Source organism: Panthera uncia, chromosome F1, assembly GCF_023721935.1.
Source record: "Panthera uncia isolate 11264 chromosome F1, Puncia_PCG_1.0, whole genome shotgun sequence".
Taxonomy (NCBI): domain Eukaryota; kingdom Metazoa; phylum Chordata; class Mammalia; order Carnivora; family Felidae; genus Panthera; species Panthera uncia.
In genome coordinates, this window is record NC_064813.1 from 43804505 (window position 1) to 43827984 (window position 23480).

General features: G+C 33.6%; 1 protein-coding gene across 2 annotated transcripts in view; it reads left to right on the forward strand.

The window, feature by feature from the left end:
- KCNT2 (potassium sodium-activated channel subfamily T member 2) overlaps nt 1-23480 on the forward strand; it is a 359762-nt gene that overhangs the window by 205472 nt on the left and 130810 nt on the right. For both annotated transcript variants that reach the window (XM_049634538.1, XM_049634537.1), the window contains exon 14: nt 21529-21637. In XM_049634538.1, the coding sequence (XP_049490495.1) occupies nt 21529-21637 (109 nt within the window). The remainder of the gene's footprint in view (nt 1-21528; nt 21638-23480) is intronic.

The window sequence follows — 23480 nt, forward strand, 5'->3', positions numbered from 1 at the left end:
ATGAGAGTTACAGGGGAAAAGTCTAGGTGGGCTTGATTTCAGCAGCAGAAAAGATATGCTTTTATTCATTTCACCAAGACAGGAAAGTAAAAATAGTAAGTCTAGAGATAGAAAGTCCTCAGTAGAATAATAGCTATGATACAGAATTTCTGAATATAAACCCATGCACACTACAAATTTTAATGAGATTCAATAGCATAAAAATATACTTCATAGATAATTTGATTATTTTAATCACCACAAGTTTCCTAAGAAGAAAATAAACTCAAACAATCTCATACAACAAGTTTACTTTCAGCAATTTTCCTTTTTATAATAAATTTGTCAGAGTAAAGAAACTAATATTGGGAAATCTGTAAAGAGACCATCCTCCGTCAAATCTTCATTCTATTATAAAGTAACTGCATGATCCCAAGCTCCTTAATTTCTCTTGACTTGAGTTTTTTTTTTTAATTTATTTATATTTTTTAATTTGAAAGAGAGAGAGAGAAAGCAAGCAGGGGGAGGGGCAGAGGGAGAGAGAGAGAGGGAATCCCAAGCAGGCTTCATGCTCAGCATGGAGCCAAGTGCGAAGCTTGATCCCACAACTCTGGGATCATGACCTGATTCAAAATCAAGAGTCAGTCATTCAATTGGCTGAGCCACCCAAGCGCCTCTCAACTTGAGTTCTTTGATATAGAAGAAGAGGATAATAAGGGAAACTATCCCATAGGGTTGTTATGGTAAAAAAATATTCAAAAGAACATCAGCCACTAGTAATTGGTACCTATCAAATTGATGATTATCATTAATCTTAAATGTCTATTTCTCATCCTAACAAAACTGTGTTACCCTTGTTTCCAGGAAAAGTAACTGAGGATTGCTCATAATGTTTTACAAACTGCTAATTATAGTAAATATTCTAAAAGCACATAGTTCTCAGCTTGCACATGTTTTCCAGAAAATAGTAAAAAAAGATATTTCCCAGACTCATTTTATGAGGCTATCCTAGCCATGATACAGAATTCATTGAAGACAGTATATGAAATGATTAGAGACCAATTTAGTATATAAAATATACTACAGAAGTAACAAAGTAATGTATTTAAAAAATAATATTACCAAGCTGAAATTATTGTAGAAAGAGATCTTTATGTTAAAAGAGAAAATAGTATCATGATTTTAATGCATACAAAAAAAGCATTTGAGAGAGGATTCAGTATCGATTTACAATTAAAAAAAAAAGAAAGAAACAGGGTTAGAAAGCCATGAGGAAAACATTCATTAAGCTAAGGAAAATTATCTACAAAATAACCTAGAGGAATAAAGAACATTTAATGACCACATATTGAAAGTTTACCTTTAAGATTACATTCAAACAAAGGTGCTTACTAAAACCACTTTTACTCAGCTTTTTCCTGGAAATCCTAAGGAGTGCAGTAAGATTACAAAAATAAATAAAAGTAGTAAGCATTGAAAAGCGTGAAATAAAATTGCCATTATTTATATAAGATTATATAATATATAATTATACATATATTCCACTAAGAAAAAGGGGATCTTATACATTTATATGATTTCCAAAATTAAATCTCTGCCTCAGTAGTCACTATGAGCTTCAGTCTTGTATCTCCAACTGTACAGTCAGTATCTCCCATTAGGTTTCTAACAGTTGTCTCAAAATTAAGATATCTAGAAATATTTATTGATTCTTCCTGACTTGAAATCTGTTTCTGTCTCTTTCTTCCCCAAAACCTATGAGTCACCCTTCCATTGTTTGCATTCAATCCATCAAGTCCTACAGGGCAGACTCCCTGAGTATCCCAGGCTTATCCACTGACACCACACTAGGCCATGCCATGATCATGGCTGTGTCAGAACACTCCACTTTTCTTCTTTCCTGGGTGTCCACGATTTCTGCCTATAAGCTTACTGGTGCTCTTCATATTCCTCAGCACATTTGCAATAGCAATCACTGTTTGTGTGTTATGGTAGGCAGCTATACCTTTGTACCTCCAACGTCAACCTAAACTCACTAGTTTCCTTTTTCCAGTATATCAATGCCAACATTCTTTTACAATATCATTATTTTTAAAAGATTCTTCCTGGTGGATTATTTTTGTCAACCTCTGGAGAACAAAAGTCAAATGGTACTATAGCTTTGGTTGTGTTAAATCTCTTTTCCAGTGAGAAATATTTTTTATCAATACACTTCTTTTTTAAGAAGTGGCAGTTGGTACTGAAACATAGGAAGAAGTAATGGCAGTGTTCCATAGCTATGACTAATATAAAAATGTGGTTTTGTAACATCTTGAATTCTTTGTCAGCTTCTTGTAGGACTAGCAATTCTAGTAGAGTGCCTCCAAGGTCATATATGTGATCTTAAATCACCTAGAAAAAAGGACTCCACATTATTAAGCCCTTCACAGATTTTCTCCTCCGTGGCAAAACCATGATGAAAAAGGAAAACATTATAATAGTTCAGCTTTCAGACATGTTTCCGTAGATTTTAATCAGAATAAAACCAAGCCCATATTTCTTTCTTCACTCTGTATTCCAAAAATCATTAAAAAGAAAACATGAAACAAGACATAAGAAAAAAAGTGGTATACTAGGAAAAGAACTGCTTTATTGAAAATCCTTGAATGAACTTAAAGAATAAACTATGCTGTCCAATTATTTGAATCTAAAAGAAGTTTGCTATTTGTCTCCTAGTCAGATGAAATTACTCAGAAAATCAATGGGAGGTGAATTCCTGTTACATGAGTAAATTCATTGCTAAATTTACGCTGCCTCTATCTCCACCCCCCAAATAAAGGGTTATGTCACCTGTGAGTGAATATTCAATTCCCTTTCTTTTGTAAACAAACTTTCAACATTCTGGGTCCTTGAAAATTTTCTATGTCATTTTAACAGAATGTAAGAAGACCTAAAAATTAAATTGGTAAATTTTCACCTATAGATAGGCGTGAGGAATGTTAATAAATTTGTAGGAGTAGAAAATGTAAAAGAGTAAAGAACATAAAAATCAATTTGTAGGTTGTGAATTTTCTATAAATTTTATTTCCCATGCTTTGACTATGATATTTCATAAGTAAGAGAATTTGAGTTAAATACATGAATGAAGGGAAGAATCGTACCTCAAGAGTAAAGTGTTGACTGAATGAAATTCTCTCTACTTCACAGCTTAAACATGCCTAGAAGAATGATTCATTATACTAGAACAGTAGGAGTTAGTTCTGGGAATTAAAAAAAAAAGATTTCAATTGCAATACAAGTTAAAAGCATAGACAAAAATATTTTTAACGATACCATTGACAATATTGTAGAAACTTATATCTTTCCTATAGTAGGTAGTTGTGGCTATCATTATAAAAGCAATATTGTTTACAGTATGCACATATGTGCACATGTCTGTGCCCACACAAACACAGATCTTGGAGAAATAATTTGACTAAAAACTGAAGGTCTTATCTCAATTTAGTCACCATTAATTTTTTTGCTGAAACACCAGACATTCCAATGCCTCACTTTTTTCTACCCAAAAAAGAGAGTAGAAAAATATTTCCAAGTAATATAAATATTGGAAATTATCTCAGCTGTTTCTAAATAACATCTGTAAGTGCAACGCTTGACTTTCACCAAATGGTAAGGTGTGAGTTTTTCATGCTGAATAATTTCTTCATTTCCCATATAACACCCACATAGATATCATTTTAAATTTCATTCTTACAACCTACTTAAGAACATAATGCTTTGAATTCCTATTTTTTTCAAAAGATAAATTACCACAATTTTGAAAATTCTTCATTTTCAGGTGGAAATATTTTTTCTTTGATTTTGTATTATGATACAGATTATCAGAAGCCACTTAACCTAAGGTCTGTTCAAAACCAGCACAATTTGGAGAGTCTTTAAATTTTTTTCTTTCCTCACTATTTTTTACTTTGCAAAAAATCAAACACATACAGTTTAAAATTATACAATGAAAACCTGTATTCCCTCCATTTACATTCAGCAATTAACATTTTCCCACATTTGCTTAATCTTCTCTCCCTACAGACACACACACACACACACACACACACACACACACACACACAGATATGCACGTATTTTTAACTTCAGCATGCTTTTCCTAAGAATGACATGCTGCCGTGTACCCACAATAACATTTTTACCTCTGAGAAGATTAAATAATTTTATGGATCTGGTTCATGTTTAAATGTTGTCAGTTGTTCCCCAAATATCTTTTATAATTGTATGGTACTATTCAGTATTAAATCAATATTCCATTTTTTTATTGCATTTGCTTTTTAATTTTTTATTGAAATAATTAAATTTGGAAGATTAGTATATACAGTATAGAGCATTCCCATATACCCTTCATATCACACAGCTTCCTGGGATGTTAATTTCTTATATAATCATGGTACATTTAATCAAAGCTAAAAAATTAACATTGGTGTAAATTATTCCTTAAGTGAAATGTTTTCTAGTATTTCATTCCTCTTAACAAAAATATCGGTAACTTATTTGCTTTACTTTTTTATAGTTTCTAAGGTTTTAATTTGTGGGTCTATTAAATAACCAAACCAACTTTCCTGTTTGTTCTCTTTGACACTTGATTAAATTCCCATTGAACATTAGGTATTTCAAGCCATTTTCTTGTGGGGCACTTAAAATTTAATGAACTTGATGCATCTTTATATTTTTCTCCATTAATTTTCTTATAGTCTTATATTTCTCCAAGACTCAATTTCATGGTTCTGAAAGCCAGAGTAGCATATTTCTTCTTCTGTCTTTGGAAAGTGCCAGGCATTTTCTATCATATCCTAGATCTATGATTTTCAGTCTGTAATGTAGTTTCTTAATAACAATGATTTATAAAGAATAACAGGTATATCATCTTGCACCCACATTTACTCATTCAAACAATGTTATTAAGTCCTACTGTGAACAATTTGTTATTCTAGGTACTAGTAGTATGATGATAAATCAGATGGACTAGCTGTCTATTCCAATGGCCGGTTTTCTCATTTTCTTTACCTTTCACCCTTTTTATCAAGAATGAGCCAGTGTACTTTTACATTTTGCCCGAGAATACTACTCTAACAGAGCCTCTTCTTTCCACATAGAGCTTCAACTATGACCTTATGATCCTCCTCTCCTGCCCTTGCCACCCTCCATATATATCAAAACTCATGATTCCATTTCTGTTCTAGTCTTATCAGATTTTGCTTGATGAGATTAGTCAATCTGATAGACCTATTTTAGGTAAAGTTTTTTATAATTTAATATAATACCCTCATCTCTGGAGTAATTATGTTTGTATTGAAAAGTCTCTTAAAATAAGACTTTTAACCCCCAAAGAATGAAATCCTAATATAAAGATGATGGCAAATATTATCACAGGATATTTATCTAATGTTGTCTCAAAACATGTATGACAGCATGCTGTGCACACACAAGCATGTGTTTGGGGATGGGTGGAGAGAGACTGTGAATTAGCCTTTACTAAAGAATTGGAATGTTGCAGGAGATTAATGAAAGTTATTGTTGAAGGTATAACATTTTAACTAGATAATAAAGTAACTCCAGGGGACTTGTGGAGTGCAGTGGACAGGACACAAAGGGTCTCATAGGGGTGATTATTTAGGAAGCTATTAGAGTGTTCAGGTGAGAGAGACTGAGTGATTGAACCAGAGTAGTGATGATGGATGTGGAAAGTGAGAAAGATTCATGAATCATTTCAGATATATTCTGTGGACCAAATCATCACTTAACTATGGGAGCCAAAGATAGAAATCAGTTTATTTGATTTTTGCCACTCTCCTCTCTTTTTTGTATATCCTCCCATTTAACATAAATTGTATTATAGCAGTTTATGAATTGATTTGTAGCTTGCTTCGATTTTCATTTAACTCCTCTGAGTAGGAGTTTCTTTTTTTTTTTTTTTTTAAAGATTTTATTTTTGAGTAAGACTCTACACCTAATGTGGGGCTTGAACTTACAACCCCAAGATGAAGAATAGCAAGCTCTACTGACTGAGCCAGCTAGGTGCCTCTAGCTAGAATAGGAGTTTCTTAAATGCTCTTCAGTGACATGCACAGTGCTCGACTCATAGTATCTTATTATTACTAGCATATAGGCTATATTATAAGATTTAAAAACTTAAAAGATCCATTAAGAATGTTCAGAAGTAGTACTATAACTCAGTAAAATACAAATGTGCAATAATATATAAAATAGTAAAAAGGAAAAAAAATTGCAATCTCTCCCCCACCACTGTGTAGGGAAAAACCTGATTCTTTCCTACTGTGTTTTCTCCCTGGTGAGACTACTTCGCTAATCACATAGGAACATCACTTCTGACTCTCTGGTTACCAAATATGTAGAGGTGTCTTCCCCACATCAAGCAGTTCTCTAGGATACCAGCTGAATGTCTTACAGTTCAACTCAAGTCTGACTCTGTTTACCCAGAGATAGCATCAGATCCCACACGGGAGGGCTCAGGGACTGCCCTTCCCCCACCCCTTTCAGAGGCCATTTGCATGTCCAGGTTGTCACCTGTGCTTCTGCTGACCAACATTTGGCTATAGATTGCAAGTCCCAGCACCCCCTTCTTGGGTTTGATTGATTTACTAGAGTGGCTCAAAGAACTCAGGGAAATATTTACTTACATTTACCAGTTTAATAAAGGGCATGGTAAAGGATACAGAAAACAACCAGATGAAAAGATTCATAGGGTAGAGGTCTGGGAGGGTCCCTTGTGCAGGAGTATCTGTCTTTATGGAGTTGGGGCATGTCACCTTCCCAGTGTATGTATGTACCAACCTGAAAGTTCTCCTAACCCCCTACTGTTGGGATTTTATGGATGCTTCCTCCTGTGGGCATGATCAATGATAACTCCATTTCCAGCCCCTATCCTCTCTCTGGAGGAGGGGGGAGGTGGAGCTGAATCTTCTCATCTTCTAATCATGATTTGGTCTTTCTGGGGACTAGCCCCCATCTAGGAGTTATCCAGGAACCCATCCAAAGTTGCTTCATTAGAACAAAAGAGGCTCCTGGCATTCTTACCATTTCAGAATTTACAAGGGTTTTAGGAGACCTGTGTCAGGGAGTAAGTCAAAGACCAATATTAGAACAAAAGAAACTCCTAGGGCTCTTATCCCCCAAGATATACAGCATTTCAGAAGCTCCAGGAACTTCTGGACAGGAACTGTAGACAGATATCTATCTATCTATCTATCTATCTATCTATCATCTATCTATCTATCTATCATCTGTCTATCATCTATCTATCTATCTATCTATCATCTATAATCTATCATCTATCATCTATCTATCTATCAATCTATCTATCATCTGTCTATCTATCATCTATCTATCTATCTATCTATCATCTATCTATATCTATATATCTGACATATATATGTCTTTCAGATATGAAAGTAATGTTTCATCATATTATAGTAAAAAAAGTTGTGGAGGAGAAGAGTGAATTAGAGTAAGAGCATCAGAAATATGAACAGATTCCTGTAATTTTTTCTGCATCATTTCATTTTTTTCCTTGAGCAGCATTTCATATTAAAATGTGTGTTCTTAGAATGCCACCCTAGAGGTAATTTTAGGAATTGCCTGATGGGGAGCACAGGTATGAGTTTATTTGTTTAAGTAGTAAAAGGATGTATAGATAGAAATCCAGAAAGGATAGAGACATCACTAACCTCTGTTTACACAGTTACATGAAGGTTTCATAAGGAAGTAGAATAAGTTGCCTACAACATTTAAGTGGAAGGACATTTATTAAATTTTATTGTAAGGATAAATGTTGAAGGAAACAACAATGTCTAGCCATATGAGACTAGATACACAAGATACATGGATGTGGTGTGTATATGTATTTTCCAACCAGAGTCGTTATTAGATTATATTAAAATGAGAGGCAATACAAATGAAATAAGTAAGATATGGAATTACTTAAAGTAACAATTTTATTAATATAATTCATGTGTAATGAATTGTATTTCATTTTTATATAGAAACATATTATTAGCTAGAAGGTGATTTTGCTGATAATGTTTTTTAATTTGTTTATAGATTTTATATTTTTACATTTTTTTCACACAAGGTCAAATTATTAAGTATAATTAATGCCATGAAAATATTTATAAATCATTATATCTAAGCAGGGAACATGTTATTCAATTAATTACAACTATAAAAATTATGTTTGTATAGACTATAATAATTTGTTAATGTGAACTAAACTATCATTATTAGGTAGGTAAAAGATAATGTATATAAATTTATGAATCTGTGAAATCAGCATATTGTTATATTTTATAACCCATGACAAATACCATGTAATATTTTAATATAATAATAACTTTCATTGGTGCCAAGTTCTCATTTAAGCCATCAAGCTATTCTGTAGCCCTATATTCATAGAGACAAAAACTGATGGTCAGTACCTACTTCCTTCTTGAGAATGTTAACTTAGCTTCCAATGAAGGATGAAAAATAAGCAAAATTAAAAAGTGATAGCTGTTTTTAAAAATCACCAAGGTGAATGTCATGAGCTTAGATAAGTTATTTCCAACAATTTTTGGAAGTTTATATGTTTGAAAATAAGAAAAAGAAATGTGTGATCTGTTGAAATTGTAGATTAGTAATTTTGATGAATTAGCTCCTCCTTGGATTGTGTATTCAATATTCTTTGTTTTTCAGCGTACTAAGACTCACTTTTGTCAAGAACTAAAATAATAAGTAAATAAATAAAATAATACATCCTCAGTTACCATAAGAGAAGTTTTCCTGGACGTGGGCGATAAGCTTAAGATGATTATCTAGTGTAATTTCTAAGGTGAATAGTATGTGTCCTTTTATGATTTTTAATATGCAGTGCCAACTTGCTCTTCAGAAATGTATAACTTACTTTTGCAAAAGTAAGCAATATTCCTTTTAACTCTTGCCCCTTGGGCAAAGGAAAAATAATATTGAAAAATAATATTAAGAGTTATCTTATTATTATTATTATTATTATTATAGTTACAGTAATATTGGCAGCCAACATTTATATAATGCTTATTATGTGCAAGGACTACTGTTCTAAAACACTTTTTGTAGATGAAGTCAATTAGTTTTCATCACAACCTTATATTATAAAGTAATATGTTAGTTATCTATTGCTGTGTAACAAGCCCAAAATTCTGTGGTATAAACAATAAAAATTTATTATTTCGCAGTTTCTGTGGGTCAAGAATTTGAGAGAAGTAATAATCAGGGTATTTATGATGTTGCAACGAAGATGTCAGTTGGAACTATAGTTACCTGAAGGCTGGACCTGCACTGGGAGATCTGTTTCCGGTGTGGTTCACTCTTTACTCACAAGTGCCAGTACTCACTTGCTGGCAAGTTAGTGCTGGCTGTTGCAGGAGGCCTCAGTTCTTTACTTCTTGGACTTTTTCTTGGGGCTACTTGAGTGTCCTTACGATGTGGCAGCTGACTTCTCCCAGAAAACATTGACCTAAAAGGCAGCAAGGCAGAAGCCACAATATCTTTTATGACATAGCTCTGGCTGTCCCACACTGTTATTTCCACGATATCCTATTGGTTACGCAGATCAGCCCTATTCTGTGAATACCAGGATGGAAGAACCACTAGTGGCTGTCCAGGAGGCTTGCTACCATAAGTAGATTTTATTGGTATAGTTCACTCTCGAACAACACGAATTTGAGCTGCATGGGTCCACTTATATGTGTATTTTTTTGTCCAATAAATATAGGACAGTACTATAATTATATTTTCCTTATCATTTTCTCAATAACATATTCTTTTCTCTAGCTTACTTTATTATATGAATACAGTGTATAATACGTATATTATACAATTTCTGTGTTAATCCACTGGATGCTATTGGTAAGGCTTCTAGTCAATGATAGACTATTGGTAGTTAAGTTTTAGGGTAGTCAGATATTACACGTGGATTTTCCATTTATGCAGAGGTTGGTGCACCTAACCCTCATGTTGCTAAAGGAACAGTAGTATTCTTGTCTTACAGATGAGGAAATTGAGACACAAAGATATTAAGTAAAGTGCTGATGAAGCCATACTAAGTGGTGGAACTAAGCCTTTAATCCGTGTTCTCTGTCTCCAAAATGTGTGCTATTAAGAGATATGTGATATTGCTGTTAATAGTTCATTTTAATTTTCAATTATTGATTACTGACAGAGCTGTTCATTCACATGTATCTATTGTCCATTTAATTTGTGTGTTCATTCATATGTAAAATATAGCCCCGAACTCTTACTTTCTATAGAGGTGACTATTTTTCTTAGTGAATTATAGAGGTTTTTCATACTCTTAAGTTATGAACACTTTGATTTTTTAAAAATTGCATTGTTTTTTTCAGTTTTCAAGTTGTCTTTGGATTATGTTTATGGTGCTTTTAACTAACAAAAGTTTTATCTCTTTTTGGCACTTTTGTGATTTTTGCCTCTAGATTGTCCATAGATTCATCATTTAATAGTTCAAATCAGTGTACTTTCCAGAAGTTACTTCCTTTTAGACAGAATTTGTAGCAACCTCTAGAATTGTCCCTTAAGGTCAAAAAGTGTGTGGAGAGTGAATGGCTGAAATGTCCAATTTACTTTATTTCTTGGAATCCGTTGATATGAATATTATATTGAAGAATTGTGGGGGCTATTTGGTAGAATTTTGGTGATATTGAGGCCAAGTAGGGAAGGACTCAGCTAGACAAAACATTTGGCTCAATTACCCATGAAATCAACCTCACTTTGCATTGAGGAATTCCTTTTAAGTTACATATGCCCCCAGTAAAACTCAAATTTCAATCTTCTTTTGTCCTTTACTTTTACTTTGTTTAGATTGTTAGATGACCATCTAGTTGACAGTAGCAACTATCTATCTATCTATCTATCTATCTATCTGCCATCTCTCTCCCCCCCCATTTCTATCATCTGTCTCTCTATCTAATCTATCACCTATCATCTATCTCTCTATTCTATCTATCTATCTATCTATCTATCTATCTATCATCTATCTATCTATCATCTACCTATCTATCATCTGTCATTTGATACAAACATTTTGGAGGAAAAGGGAAAGATTTGGTTATTATGGGAGACTGCCAAAAGGCGGGCAGTAGCCAATAAGTATGTACTAAATGCCTAATATAAGTGATGAAGTGAGAGCTTCTTCTGAAATTTTGTCCAGAGTAATGACACTAGCAAAAACAGCTGTCACAGATTACACATGACAACTATAAATACGGCTATGGGTTGTCATTTGCCTGGGAGGATCAGATAAATCATAGCATCTTCTTGTATTGTTAAAGGAAAGGTGTACACTCATATAAGCTCATATTTCCATTTATTCTCCATTTTTCTAAAACAAAAATATTTACTTGGTATAGAAATTTATAATTTACTGCATGGTGTCCTATGTTAGTTCAATCTGAAATTTATATTTTTATAATGTAGATGTAAATAACTATACCTATTTGTCTAATATGTTACTAAGCATAGTTGCCTAAAGACTACATGCTTAAAGGCATGGGATTCAGACTTGTATTTTGTGACTCCAAATCTAATGATCTTTAAATAGAGTACAGGACAACATTTGTAACATTTTTCTACTTTATCATACACTTTTACAAGTGCTAAGATATTATATTTAATCTTCATAGAATTTAATCTTGATTCAGAAGATCCATTTTCCGTTTAATTGGCAAGAATTCCTTGAGAGTTAGAGTGAAAGAGATATGTAATGGAGTATTTACCTGGACTTGACATCATCGCAAATACTTCCAGTCTTATTTATACAATTCAAATCTCACAATACCCAGCCTCAATCTTCTGTGTTTCAATTTTGCTTATTCAACCATCCATTACTATCTAAACACACTCCTTCTGCCTCATTATGACTTTTGGTGCAGTGCTATTCAAAGTGTAGTCCAATGACAAGTTTTAGTCTACAGACTTTTGCTGGGCTACAAGTACATCAATTGAGAGTAAGCATTTAGAAACTTTGATAGCAATTTGACATCACTGTGACATCCAAGGGCGTAATCAATGTGTTATCTCTTTGGAAAGTGAATAGACTCACATCAGAATCATAGGTGAGTCACACATGGCATGAGTTCTATATCAGCCATGCACAATAGAAATGGATGGTGTCTGCAATGGGTTGGAAATGAAGAAGAAAAAAAAATACTGGTTCTTCATCTAAAATAGCTGAGGAGCATTGATCTAATGCATCATCAATCTGGATTCTTCATGGGCCTCTCTTTCCTTTCTTCTCTTCTGCCCTCTTTAAACAACCTGAGCTCTGTGGGCTGTCATTTCAACCAAACTCATATCACTATAGTAATTTCCTTTATTTTTGAAAAGAAAGCATACACACAACAAGATCCTACATGGGTGGATCCTTTTTTTCCTGCTCCTTGGCTGAGCACCGCTGGGGAAAAAAAAATCACTTAGAGGGTCAGATTCGTGTCCTCGTAAACTCATTTGGGCAGCTCAGAAGCCGTCTTAACAGAGTGGAATTTTTTCTTATCAAAACACTCTTTTGCTCTTGCAGTTACAATTTCAAACTTTATCTCATTTTTCCTAGTTTTCTGAAAACAATAAGTGAAAATTACCTCAAGTTTTTGCTACCATATCTTCCAAATGTTACTTCATTTTCACTTATGACTCCCTGCTTTCCTTCTATTACAGTACACTTCCCTTTAATCTGTATGCTGGATCTCATTGTCTCATAGTCTGTCAGCAACCTTGTAATATTTTCTCTCCTTAATCCTTAGACCTTTCTCTTTTTTTGTTAATTTAGTTTCCATAAAAGTTTATTCTCCTACCTCTGATTTTATTTTTAAGAAAATTACCTCTGTCCACTTTCTTCACCATTCAACTGACTTATTCTTAATTTACCCTTAAAATCTTAGTTTATTTTTTAAATTCTTTAAAGTTTATTTATTTGTTATTTTTGAGAGAGAGTCAGCAGGGGAGAGGAGGGGAGAGAGAGAAAGAGAGAATCTGAAGTAGACTGCACTCTATCAGTGCAAAGCCCGATGGTGGGGCTTGAACTCACAAACGGTGAGATCATGACCTGAGCTGAAAGCAAGAGTTGGATGCCCCAAAATCTTAGTTTAAACATCACTTCCTTGGGGATGCTTTTGTTGATTTGCCCCAGGGCAGGAAAGGTGTCCTATTGTATCCCCTTATAGCACCTGCATTCATTCATTCATTCATTCATTCATTTATTGTAACAGTTATCACAGTATAAAGGTATATTTGCTACTAATGAATATAGAGACCTTTCAAAATCCCTTTGTATCAGTGACTCAAATCATTTTAGTCCAGCTGTGATTTTAGTGTGTGTAATTACGAAGTGGTGAAATTGTTTTCAAGGTCAAATTCGACTTCATTCTTTCCAAACTCCTTCATGAAATGGTGGGTTTCGAGGAACATAGTGGTTGTATTTTTTTCAGTCATCAGTTTAATTTAGTGGCTGTTTGAGCCATTTGTCCCTCTGATAGCAAGCAGCAATCTTTAATGTGAGTTCAGGAGAAGGAAAAACCACTTGAATATATCACTTATTTTAATGTGTTTGGTAAATGAATTTTAAAGTTGTATAATTTTTGTGGAGTTTTCATAGGTAGTTTGAATTTAAATTAATAATGAGTTTAGGCAAGTTATTTTACCTCTGAACATCTGATTCTTTATCTGAAAATGGTTTAACACAATATACATTATAGAGCTTTTGTGAGGTTTAGTAAAATATATACACATACACACATATATAAACACATACATACGTACATAAAAACTGAAATGCTGGTTGGTATTGTTATTACTATTAAGATGATTAAATGACTATATCATTAACCCTCATGACATCAATAACTATCATGAGCTAGTGAGGAAAGAATACTTTTGGCTAGAACATAAAGAAATAAGGATTCTGAGGACAATAATTTTTCAAAAACGATTAACTGCTGTTTTCTGACATGTGTAAAAGAAAGAGAGGTTAATAGAATTAAACTTTTGCACTAGAGTACAGGAAACTTGATTCTCCTTTCGAGCATTTAATTAGTATGATACTTTAAAATTGCAGCATTGAAATAATGCAGGGATTCAAGCAATAAGAAAATCAGGCAAGCTTTTTATACTCTTTATTATTGAGGTGAAATAAATCTGTTTTATAGAATATTGCCAATCTCAGATGGAGTTGAATCCTATATATTTAATATGCATTCTTATATTTAGATCTTGTAAAACTAAATGACTTTTAAAGGTCTACTTAAATCTATTCTTAGCCAGTTAGTGGTTGCATGGCTCACAATCCCGGAATTGGCAAAAGTCTCTGATGTGTGCTCATGCATGTGTGTACATATATATGTGCACACACACACACATTCATCAATTGGTTATTTTATTGATTAAAGTGACAAAATGAAAATAAAGCTCAATTGTTAGAGATTATCCATTCTCTTCTAAGAAGAAAAAGCAATTTTCATAGCAATCGACCCACTCATGCTTATAAACAGTATAATAAGCAAAGGATATGTGAGAGTGTTTTATAACACAATTTGTTCAGTCCATGCAATAAACTTTTCCCCTTAAAATAAAAGCAAATAACATTCAATTTTTCAAGTTTATCCTGTTTTGTGTTTCTGTTTAAAAGCTCTTTTCCAAAGGATATTTGATTTCTGTAAATCACAACCCTGCCTTGGTTTAGTGCACTTTCCACTGTTGTTACTGCTTTCCAAAGACCTGTTACCTAGCAACTGCATGGAAGAAGCTTCTAGTATTTTAAATCATACAAGAGCTCAGAAAAAAATGAGGCAGACTTTTAAAAAAAGATTCTGACTTGTTAAAATGTAATTAACAATTTTATTTTCCATAAAGTAAAAGGGACTTGAAAATAGATTTGCTTCATATGTATCTATTAATTTGTATATTTAATTATAATGGCTTATCTAAAAGCCTTTGAATTTTTTAAAATAATAAACATCACAATAAAAAAGAAACCAAACATTTCACATAATCCTATTTTAAAAATCATAGTCCTTGAAAACTTTCCCACTCCTTGAGGTAGTTAGTATTAACAGTTTGGTTCCTGTTCTTACAATTTTTTGTGTTTATTCAGACATATATGTGAACATATGAACATACATGCAGAAGTCAGCATTTTTATGGATCATGTTTTAATTCTATAATAAATTTATGTTATATTGTTTGGCTACTTAAATTTTTTAAATATACTATTGGCATTATTTCAAGACAGTTTATTGAAATCTTTGTTTTTAATATGCATGATTGCAATGATACATAGTACTTGTTTAGAATTTAGATCAGCATTTCATAGTCATTGTTTACTTTTCTCCTCAGAAAATATGAGGGGTACCTGAGTGGTTCATTCAGTTAAGTGTCCAATTCTTGGTTTCAGCTCAGGTCATGATTTCGCAGTTTGTGGGCTCGAGCCCCATGTCAGGCTCTGCGCTGGCAGTGCTCAATCTGCTTGGGATTCTCCCTCTTTACATCTCTCTCCATCCTGCCTGTGCTTGCTCTCTCTCTCTCTCTCTCTCTCTCACTCTCTCTCTCTCTTTCTCTCTCTCTCTCCCAAAATAAATAAATGAACTTAAAAACAATTCTATGAGGCATATTCTATTATTATTCACATTTAAAAGTGAAGCAGATTAGGCTCAGAGGGATCAGTGTTTGCCCATGGCTTGGCCCACTTAGTGGTGGTGACACCACTTGATCTCATGTGCTTATGCTTTAACAGCAAGCCACGGACAAGAAAGATCTAAAGTAAATACACAGAAACTTCAGAACGTTGAGAATATATGAGATGCACATAATTTTGAAAGAGGAAATGCTTTCTTCAGCAAGGGAGGGAAACGAGAAGCCATAAAGAAAAATGGACAGATTTTATCATTGCTAAGGAGTGATCTCTGTCTACAAAATCAAAACTGGGCTTTTGCCATATATGTGGTCTCACCAACAAGAAGGAAGGAGTTTAGGAAAAGTGGTTTTGCCCACAAAAAAACAATACAGAATTTGGACAAACTTAGTCATGTGACCATATCTAATGAATGGGAAGCTGGACAATGTAATTTTTACCTGGGCAGCCATGCACCCAGCTAAAATTTGAGGATGAGTGAGAGGAAATAAGAACTTATATTACTGAAAGGAAGAAGGAGAGAATGAATATGGGTGACAGCAGTTGCAGCCACAGTTCAAATCCTTATTCATCTGAGCATTTGTGTACAATATTTCCCTTTACATTAAGATACTCCTCCATTAACACGCACACGAATAAATTAGTTAGCTGCCTCCACCCCCATCCCATATGAATATAAAATAGTGAAACAAGATAATTGTAATAAAATATTGGTGTTTGGAAAAAAGAACCAGAGACACACAACAGTTATTGGCCCATAGCGATGATGAAATCCTGCGGGACATGAATGGCAGAGATCTTGCAGTAAATTCCTTATCAGATACTCATTCTGCTCTTAGAGAATAACTCTTTTGTCTATTCATAACCATGTCTCCTTGTGCACTATTCTCTGTGGCCTTAGAGGAAGTTCAAATTGGAGCAGATTTCTTTCATTCCTTTCCCTGTGTCAGTAATTGTTTTCAAAGTTCTTCTCCAAGAACTCTCTTAAACCTGCCTTATTTACTGGCTTTTGTTGTCCTGTTCATGTCTCCTTTTTGATTATAATGGCAGCTACTTTGGTATCACTTGAAACAATAAGTTTGAGTGAGAAGGCTGCACTTTAATCTGATTCTTGCCACAGGTCTGGCTTTCTTGGTTTGGGAGAGATGTTAATGGAAGGCCTCTGATGAAGACGCTGGAAGAGTATCATCTGGTATTTAGGGTGCAATTCACTTTTTGGTTCTGCAACTGTCCAGATTCTTGGACTCTTGATTTGGCTTTCTGGCTTTAAGCAAACAGTGCCCTGCTTAAGAGAGCTTTATTCCTTTTTCTCTCTGCTTGCAAAGTGATCAGTTCTTACCTGAGGTCATCTTTCTATATGTGACTAAAGTCAGCAAAGTGCTACCACCACTCGTTAGTGTTCTTATCCTTTCCAAACATGTTTCTAGACATGTTTCCATAGATATGCTGTTTCTGCAGATAGAGTGGAAAATGGATAATAAGGAAAAATAGCACTTCTGTTACAGGCGTAATTCTACCTTATACATTTCAGTAGTACTTAAATTTTATGTAACTTTGTCTTGCATTTGTAATTATAAAATTATTTGATAAAAACTGGCAGTTTGTGACTTGAAATATCCCAAAAAGGAAATACTAGTAGCTGATAAAACAATTGAGCTGAAAAACGCTCATTCTCCATGTTCACTCTCATTCTTTTCCAAACTGCTTGGTTATAAGATTCAATGATACTGGTAGCCATGAAAGTGATTCTCTCAATGCCCTAGACTTGTGTACCTATAATTTCCCTATTATATATGTTCTTGTTCACCATCCTAACTCAGCATCCACATCCGGAAACACACTCTACAGATTGTGTTATTACCTGTTAATGTGACACCCCTCCCCACCCCCCCACCAATCTCTCTTCTTTGACCGCTGCCACTTATCATTCCAGTTCACATCCTCTAATCGGGAACTCCAGCTAACTCTTCACTACACTGGGAATGACATTCATTGTTTCTACCAAATGTTTACTATTAGTTACAACTGCAGATACTGCCTTCTGTTCTTAACCTGTATGAATTCCATAGCACACCATTATAATCCATTATTATAATTCATCTTCTGTTCATTGAACTTCTGTACATAAGTTAGACTTGTTTGTCAGAAGTTAATGGTGGTGAATTCTTTTTGACAGAAGACGGTGTTTACTTCCACACATTTGAATGTGGCCAGAGGAAACAAAATAAACGAAAGACAATCTGCAGACTATTCCCACTTTACACTGATCATCCCTGATTTCCTAAACAACTATGCTGTATTTTCTTCTTTCACTTCCATCCTCTTACTGAACCATCATTTCCACCTATTCCACCAAGAAAATAGAAACGTAAGAAGAAAAACAAAATTTTCGTAAACTTCCACCTACACATCTACCTACCAACCTGTATGTACACTCATATGACCTACCTTCTTTCCTGTTATTATAGATGACCAATTTTAGCAACAATGAGACAGAGAAGGGTCATAAAAAGATGGTATAGTATGATAGTAAGATTACCCAAATTCTGGCACTCTATGATGTCATTTTAAAGAATTTGAAATATATCCTGTAAGTGTTAGGATTCAAGAATGGTCATTAAACCATTGGCTAATCAAACAGCCCTATCCAGTCATTGGTGATAATGGAAATGTTCTGTATTTGCAATGTCTGATACTGTAGGCAGTAGCCACAGATGTTATTGAGCAATTTATTGCTATTGAAATATGGCTAGTAAGATGGAGAAACTGAACTTCTGTTTGTATTTTGTTCTAATTTATTTAAATTTACATACCCATATGTGGCAGTGGCAACTCTCATTGGACAGCACAGTTTTACAAGGGTAATAGGTGGAATGCTGAAGAGTTGGAAGACAAGAGCAATTAAGAAGTTATTGTTGCATTTGTCTAGGTGAAAGATAATCAGTGTTTGAATAATGATTCAGGATCCCTTAGTGTAGTTCTAAAATCCAGAAAATTCTGGGGGAAAGAAAGCATTTCTGTTGTTAGTGAGATCTGACCTGACCTGAAATTATATGGTGGCAATTCCAACACTGAATTTTTTTTTTTTCCACTAGTATAGATGTTGACACATTTAACTGCAGAAATAATATTTTAAAGCATAGGTTGCTTCCTAGATGTATTACATTAGGTAAGGTAGATGAAGCACATTGCCTTTCTAAAATCTAAAAAATAATAATAAAATAAAAAAAATAATTCTAAGAGTGGATATCTGGCCCTTAAGAATTATGGATAAGGATTGGAAGCCTGTAGCAAGTGAGGAGAATGGAATGGATAGAGACGGCTTTAGTGATATCAGTAAACCTTGGCTGTCGTATGACATTGGGAAATGAGGGTCAAAGTAGCAGGAAAGAATCAGTTTCTCAGTTCAGGTTAGGGGACAGTGATTAGTATTTTAAAAATGTCTCAGAAGGAGTCATATATTTGAATTTAAGAGGAGAAGTCTAAAGATATATTCACTTCTGTTTTACAGAGTGGGCTTCAGTTTTCTGTAATTTATGCAAAAGAATATACCTAGTTGAATATTCTATCATATTTCCCTGTGTTGATCAGCCATATTGACTAAATCAATTTCTGTTTTATGAAAAGAGTACTGACTTTTTTCTTTTTATCTAACAAGGAATCCCATGATAATTATATATTAACTCATTTGTCTAAGACAGTGGTTTTCAACCAATGGCATTTCAACCAGTGCCTCCTTTATACAGTAAATATTTTGTAACACTTCCTTTTCTACCCTGGAATGAAATTCAAAGTGAATATAAGTATCTATATAGACACATTTAAAATAATAAATATATTAATCATAATTTGAAGGAGAAACAAAGGGGAATAATAATGTATTTCAATACGTAAATGTGCAGGTATGAATACTCAAGAAAACACAATGGAAAGGAGAGGTACTTGCACCATTAAGTATGTGCCAGCTACTGACATTGCTAATATTAGTAATTAAACATCTTAAATTTGTATAAATGACATACAATGCCAAACAGAATAAAATATATTTTCTCCTAATTTACACAGTAGTTGTCTTCCTAGATAATTTAGTATACAGTTTTGCCCCTTGAACAACATGGGTGTTGTTACGCCAACCCCTTACTGCCCTCTCCCCTCCCCCGCCACATGCCTGGCCCTGCCCTGCACAGTCAACTTTTGATTCCTCCAAAACTTTAATAGCCTACCATTGGCCAGAAGCCTTACCAATAACATAAATAGTTGATTAATGCATATTTTGTATGTTATGTGCATTATGTACTATATAATTACAATAAAGTAAGCTAGTGAAAAGAAAATGTTAAAGTCATAGGTAAGAGAAAATACATTTATAGTATTGTACAATATTTACTGAAAAAATTTGTGTAAGTGGACCTGTGCAATTCAAACCTGTATTGTTCAAGATCTATGTCTACTAAAACAGTTCCAAACATACTCTGTATTTATGTGCAAAGTTATCTCCAGTAATGTGCGCTTTGCTGATGGGCTAATAGACACTGTAAAAGCAGTAAAGAAGAGAGAGGCAGAAACATTGTTAGCAGATGCTTGATTTTTCTTTTTTTTTTTTTGATGTTGAGTAAATCCTGAGATGTAACTGTAGCAATTTCTTCCATAAAATGTAAAAGAAAAAGTAAATAAATAAGGAAATGAAGGAAAAAGAAAAAAATAATGGGCTCTTTCATATGTTAGCTCGTGAAACCAGGAGTAAGTTTATTATTTATCTGTCCAGGGCATTTGCTGCACCATTTCCCAAGTAATTTTTTATGTTTCTTCATCAATGGTGTTGGGTATGTGTTCATTGTATAGATATCTGACTCATCTACAAATTCAACCTTCTGTTTCTTAATTTAGCTAAAACTATTTTCTAAGAGTATTTATTATCTTAGAACTTTACACATTGTCTTTACTTCTAATGCCAGCTCTAATTGTTTACTTGGGAAGGGAAGGTTTTTTCCCCAAAGTTAACAATACCTTGATCACTTCTCTCAAATATGACTTCTGTGGAAAATTGCATATCTGGCATCTGAGCCTTCCTCGCTCTATGAAAGTAAGGGACGTGGGCTGAGTACCACCCCCACCCCCCCTTAATGTGGCCTGTACCCTCTCATGTACCACCATATTTGGCACTCTATTGTTTTTATGTAACTGAACTTCAATTGTTATTTTTTATGTTTCCTGATTGGACCCATCATCTTTTGAGTTTATGACCGTAGGTCTTGAGGTCAAAGTACAATTAAACTTAAATTTATTTTAGCATTAATCTCTATTGCTTGATATTATAGTTGTTTTGATTGTACAAAATCTATTCCTATGTTATGTATATGTTATCTACCATGTCATTTAGTAATTCTGTGTGCTGTGTGACTATGAATTTGATAAATTGGTAATGCTTTAAATCAATACTAATACATTTCTACCATAGAATTTTTATCAGAATTAAATGAAACTTTATACAGTCCCTGATTTATTTTCCAGACTGTACCTCAAATCTATCTGCCTCTCATCTGCTTGTCCAGAAGAGGCATAGGAAAAGTAAGCATTTGCCAAAGGCTGCCTATTTCACTAATGACAGAACTGGGGCTAGAATCCCCTTCCCTCTTGATCACTTAACTCATAATCTAGTACTCTCTCTTTTGAAACATTTTTTCCTGGGGAAAATTGCACACGTAAAAGCATCTCTAAGACAAGTGTCTTTGTGTTGAAACTTTTGTAATTTTATTTATTGTTTTATTTTAATATTATTTAAAAGTACTACTATCCCAAGGTAAATTATTCTTATTTACCTATTTTATTTCAAACAGATCATGTTGTTTGTGAAGAAGAGTTTAAATACGCCATGTTAGCTTTAAACTGTATTTGCCCAGCAACATCTACACTTATTACACTTCTGGTTCATACCTCTAGAGGGCAGTAAGTATATTTTTTCTTTAAGATAATGCATTTTAAATTATAAAAAAAAATAATATAAGTGTAGTTATGTGATTTAGAGTTACAGTAAGCCAAGATATACAGCTAGATACGTACTAACACTTGTATTTGTGTGAATTATCTTCATATGACAGACAGATGGATACATAGATAGATGGATAGACAGACAAATACAGACTTGTGAAGGGGAAGACCAAGACATAGAAAATTGACAGAGATTTGCTGTTTTTTTTCTAATGAATCTTGAGATAATTTGTTTCATCTTAAATTCTAAGTGTCTACATCATTTGTTAAGTCTAGGATTAGGGCACTGTTTCTATTTTTGAGATACTTAGGAAATAAAATTTTTAGAAATGAGATGATGAGAATCATTAGTATGAGATCTGAAAGTTATTTTCTCTTCTATTCCTAAGGTAAGTTCTTATTTCAAAGCTATATGTACATAATTGACATCAAAATTAAATTTTTATAATTATTACAGAATAACAAAGCATTTGATAAAACTAACAAATGTAGTATAAAAGAAATCACTTTTCATATGCATTTTGAGGTAGATGATGGGGAGTCATATCATCAGACCAATTTGTTCTATGATAGAGTTTGTATTTGACTCAGATGATCAAGGAAAGTATACAGTGAGTACAGTCCCCACTCTTATTTGAAGAGACAACGTTGCATTGCATTTCATACCTTTTCCTATTCTTTATTTGGTATTTTAGACAAAATGTTGATTTTATAGGAAAATTTTACTGTGGTGCTTGTGATTGTGATTATTTAAATTTAGTAAGTTAATTGATATTTAAGTGAAGTGCCAAGTCAAATAAATCAAGAAAAAAATGAAAATTCTTTTTTGGGATTTAATACCAGGTGGAGTAAGTTGCTAATTGGAAATAGCAAATGCCCTGCAATATGTCCAGGTAGATTTTACTCTCTTACCTCTAATTATGTCTCTGCTCTACTGAGATAGTAAGATTGTCCAAGGATTAATTTTCTTAAAGTTCTAAATGAAAATATTTCTATTCTGTGCATTTGTAAGCCTTTAATTTGTGCGGTGGAAAAGATGCAACAGGGTCATGAATGAATTGTTTTTCTTTGAAGAAAGTATGCAGCATTTTGATGAAATTAAACACTGGAACTATTTTAACACCAATGAATGGAACATTCACAGAACTCATCACATGGGCTCATTATTTTGCCACACCCTTTTTGTCGTAGAATCATACAACTTTAGAACTGAATATCTAGTCTCACTTTATTGTTGTAGAAAGGATAAAATGTGCCCATCAACACTAACATACATCATTACTCATAGACTGGTTGAATTACGCTGTTCAAGTCACAGTAAATACTATTTACTGGCACATACACTATTGCCCTAGTGAACAAATGCACTTGATATAAGCTAAAAAAGAATTTTAGTGACCCTTAAAATAGGACTTTTCCCAATATACTTTAATGAATTTTGTCTTATTAAAAAAGAATGTTGTTGAAGACCTTGTTACCACATAATTAAGGATTGTCCATGAATAAAATTGACCAGCAAAATTATGTCACAATAAATGTGATAGTCCACCAGCATAATTTTCTTCATAGCAACTTTATTGAGACATAATTCACATGTCATAGAATTCAACTGTCTACAGTGTACGATTTAATATCTTAGTGTATTCACAGAATTGTGCAAACATCACCACTATCTAACTCCTGAATCTTTTCATCACCCCATAAAGACATGTTCTATCTTTTAGTAGTCACTCACATTTTCCCACAACCCTTTCATCCCCACACAATCACTAGTCTACCCTGTCACCATAGGTTTTCCTAT